Here is a 3,764-nt window from a genome sequence, read left to right on the forward strand (position 1 = left end):
TAATTCCTATTTAATTTTAACACATGTGAATAATAGATATCACCATGAAAGCTACTTACTTTAAGATCTAGATTTTAATTTGATAGAATTATTTTTGGTATTAACAGTTTTCTAAAATATTTGTTTGATTATTTTTGTACATTTCTAGACATAAATGTGAACATTAGAGCAGGTTTAACATTCTGTTGACATAATAGAGTTAAAGGTTTTTACAGAGAGGGTTTAGGATCTCTCTGAATCTCCTCATAAGTCTAGTGATGGACTAAAGTAATGGACAGGTAACCTAGAACAATGGACAGGTCTACTGGTGGACAGGTCTACTGGTTGACAGGTCTACTGATGGACAGGTCTACTGGTGGACAGGTCTACTGGTGGACAGGTCTACTGATGGACAGGTCCAGTGATGGACAGGTCTACTGATGGACAGGTCTACTGGTGGACAGGTCTACTGATGGACAGGTCTACTGATGGACAGGTCTACTGGTGGACAGGTCTACTGATGGACAGGTCTACTGGTGGACAGGTCTACTGATGGACAGGTCCAGTAATGGACAGGTCTACTGATGGACAGGTCTACTGGTGGACAGGTCTACTGATGGACAGGTCTACTGGTGGACAGGTCTACTGATGGACAGGTCTAGAGTGATGGACTACAGTACTGGACTACAAAGATGAAGGCCTCAGTGATGAACAGGTCTAGAGTGATGGACTACATCACTGGACTACAGCACTGGACTACAACGATGGAGGGCTCAGTGATGGACAGGTCTCCTCCCCCTCTCTGATCTGGTCCTGTGCGCTCAGCAGCTCCGTCTCATCCAGCAGAGCCGCTGCAGCCAATTAAAGACAAGAAGCCGTCAATGATTTAACAAAAGGATCGTAAATAATTCACCGCAGAACTTTTCATCACGTTCGTGTTTCTGAAGATGGAATCAAACAGAAGAGGTCAGAGTGGGATTAACTGTTCTGTCGGGAAACAGAAGTCAGCGTGAAACGGCTTCAACCGGGTGAGTTCACATCGAAGAGAATAAATATTAAAAACAGAAGTCTGTCGGTTATTGTGGTCTCAGCTGTTCTGCAGTCTGTCGAAGATGTTTTAATAAATGTCTTAAAGCTGTAAAGACTTCAGTCTCTGAAGCACTAAAAGTGTGACATGAAAACACGCACAGAACGCAGTGAAAGCTCGACATGATATGAAACGAGTCATTATCTCATTATTAGTCTTCAGCACAAGTCATGGAACCGGATCAGTGCACGCGCCTGGAAGCTGATATAACATGTTTACCTTTTGTAGGAGATTATGGAGAAATTAATTAATTTAAACTATTAGAAATAAGAAGTGGATTCATATTATTGCTGGATTAAATGAGGATAATGACGAAGATGAAGTACCAAATATTAAGTGTACAGCATTTTTAATAAGTTGATATTAGTAAGTATTAGTAATTAATAGCAGTTAAACACTGAACCAAAGCGTTATTATTATTAATAATCATTTGTTTTAGTCAAATATGAGGTTTTGTGCATCAGGTGGTATTTACTTCACTTTAATGTGATGTGCTGTGTATGATAACACAATATAATATCAGATGTGTTCACGGTGCATCATCCTCTCTGGGACAAACAAAAGACCATCAGATCACATGAAGCTGATTTGAACACTCGGCATCATTAACGTGCATCGTGAGGATCAATACGCTGCTGCTGGCTATGAGCTGATTGATTGTGCAACTCACATTCAGAGTGTTCAGACTTGAACTCTGCTCCTCTGTGAGTTCATCGGTGGGGGTTGGTTAACTCCGCGGTATTAGCACTAATCTGCACGTGTTACAACCATCGGTGTCCCCCAGAGATCAGAGTCTTTATTCACCAGACGTCTGCAGCAGAGAGCATCACGTTGGTAGAAATGTAGACTCCACCAATGAATATATGAAGCAGATGTCTTTGAATGCAGAATGGAGCATATGTCTGTTTGTCTCCACTGGACCCTGATCAGTCACAGTCTTCACCTGCTACAGGTGGACCTGTTCTTAAAGTGGCGCTCTAATGGACTTAACCCGCCGCATACAGCGACTCTCTGGTCTCCACCTGTAAGCCAGAGCTTAGTTATTTTAAAAAGCAGCTGATCGTCCATAGAGAGAGAGGCACTGATCCTGTTTAGTGTTAAGGACATAATGAGCTCGTATTTTTACTCTCAGACACACTCAGTAAACACGTCGACCACACACAGCTTTAAAATGTGATGTTTGTGTTGTTTGTGTGTTTCTCTGTCTGTGTGCTGCAGAGCCTGCAGACGACATGGCAAAGATCGGCTGTGAGAAGTCCTTCTGCAGCAGACAGCGTCTGTCCTCCAGCCGGCCCGATGACGAGCTCGCCGTCATCGAGAACGGGGACAGCAGGTTTCTACACACATGAGCACCGTTCACCTTCCTCCTCTAACTGCTTCACACATAATGTGTGAAATGTGTCTTCATCATGTCTCTGTTCTCCCTCCCTGCTGTCCTCACAGGGCTCCGTCTCTCTGTGAAGACAACTCGGAGACGGCGTTGTCCTCAGACTCCCTCTCAGGAGCCGGGGCCACGGCCAGGTAACTATCGTCACACCTGTTGTTGCACCAGTGGTGGAAAGTTTACCTCAGCATTCATTCAACATCTAGTGCCTGGTTCAACTCATACAACAGATCAGAACTTATGAAAAGTTACTTTGATTTTCATGCGCTTTCCTTAAAATGTCGAGCAACACAAGCGGAGAATCAGAGGCCTTTATAGCTCTTTATACTACGTCACCTGACTTGGTTTACGATTCCGTAGATTACGTACAGAGACCAGAGTTCAAGTCCGTCATCAACGTGTCCATTATCAACGTATCCTCAGACAACGGTTCGTATGATATCTACGAAAAGTTACAAAAAGTTACAAAAAGTTACCCCTTGTTTCCCTCTGAAGTCCAGCACCTGGTCAACTTCCTCTCGTTACATGAAAACAGTCTTTTCAAAATAAACTTCCGTCTTCACAGGAAACAACTTAGTTATGTTTAATAAAGATGATGAATACTAAGACAAAAACATCCCCGCTGTTGGTTGATACGTAATTAAGAATGCATTTTTGAAGAGCCGTTAAAACATGATAACATTGATCTACACGTGTGTGGTTCAGAAACATTCAATGTATCCGTGGATCGTCAGAAACATTTCATTCTGCGACCGGGTTGATAAAATGCTGCTTTCACATCGATGCATCAGAATTAAAGTTATAATGTTGAAGAACTCTGTTTTGTTAATAATAATAATACATTTTATTCATATATTTATTGTTCACTTTGGCGGCACCGATGGCGATAAACGGTAATGCGTTAGTGGGCCATGTGCTCAGTGGAGTATTTCATTGTTGTCCTACTTTTCCTGAAGAATCTGAATACTTCCTCCACCACTGGTGTTTACATCCTCTGCTTCAGTCCTAGACTAGACGGCTATCACTTTGTTCTGTTTCCCTGCTGCTAACCTTCTAGGCTCTCTTACTTCTTCTTCATGCTGTGGACCTGGGCGTCTCACAGAGCGAACCCCCAAACAGAGCGGCACGACTCTTTCCTCGAGCGCTTCAGAGGCCCCGAGCTCCAAGACCTCTCCAGTCGAGAGAGCAATGTCCAGTCTGTGGGCCCCAACGACACGACCCGTAAGGGGAAGTAAGTACCAGACCGAGGCCTCACAGTGACCATTAATCTACTCTCCGCGAGTAACGTGACTCTACTCTCCGCGAGTAACGTGA

General features: G+C 43.5%; 1 protein-coding gene across 1 annotated transcript in view; it reads left to right on the top strand.

Moving 5' to 3' along the window:
* The first annotated feature begins 841 nt into the window (after window positions 1-841).
* LOC116378303 (cyclic nucleotide-gated channel cone photoreceptor subunit alpha-like) overlaps window positions 842-3,764 on the top strand; it is a 3,985-nt gene continuing 1,062 nt past the window's right edge. Inside the window, exons 1-4 of the mRNA XM_031840151.1 lie at window positions 842-1,007; window positions 2,285-2,399; window positions 2,510-2,587; window positions 3,508-3,681. Of these exons, the coding sequence (XP_031696011.1) occupies window positions 2,299-2,399; window positions 2,510-2,587; window positions 3,508-3,681 (353 nt within the window). The 5' untranslated portion in view covers window positions 842-1,007; window positions 2,285-2,298. The remainder of the gene's footprint in view (window positions 1,008-2,284; window positions 2,400-2,509; window positions 2,588-3,507; window positions 3,682-3,764) is intronic.

The sequence above is a fragment of the Anarrhichthys ocellatus genome, unplaced genomic scaffold, assembly GCF_004355925.1.
Source record: "Anarrhichthys ocellatus isolate YVR2014 unplaced genomic scaffold, GSC_Weel_1.0 scaffold2369, whole genome shotgun sequence".
In the NCBI taxonomy this organism is placed as follows: Eukaryota; Metazoa; Chordata; class Actinopteri; order Perciformes; family Anarhichadidae; genus Anarrhichthys; species Anarrhichthys ocellatus.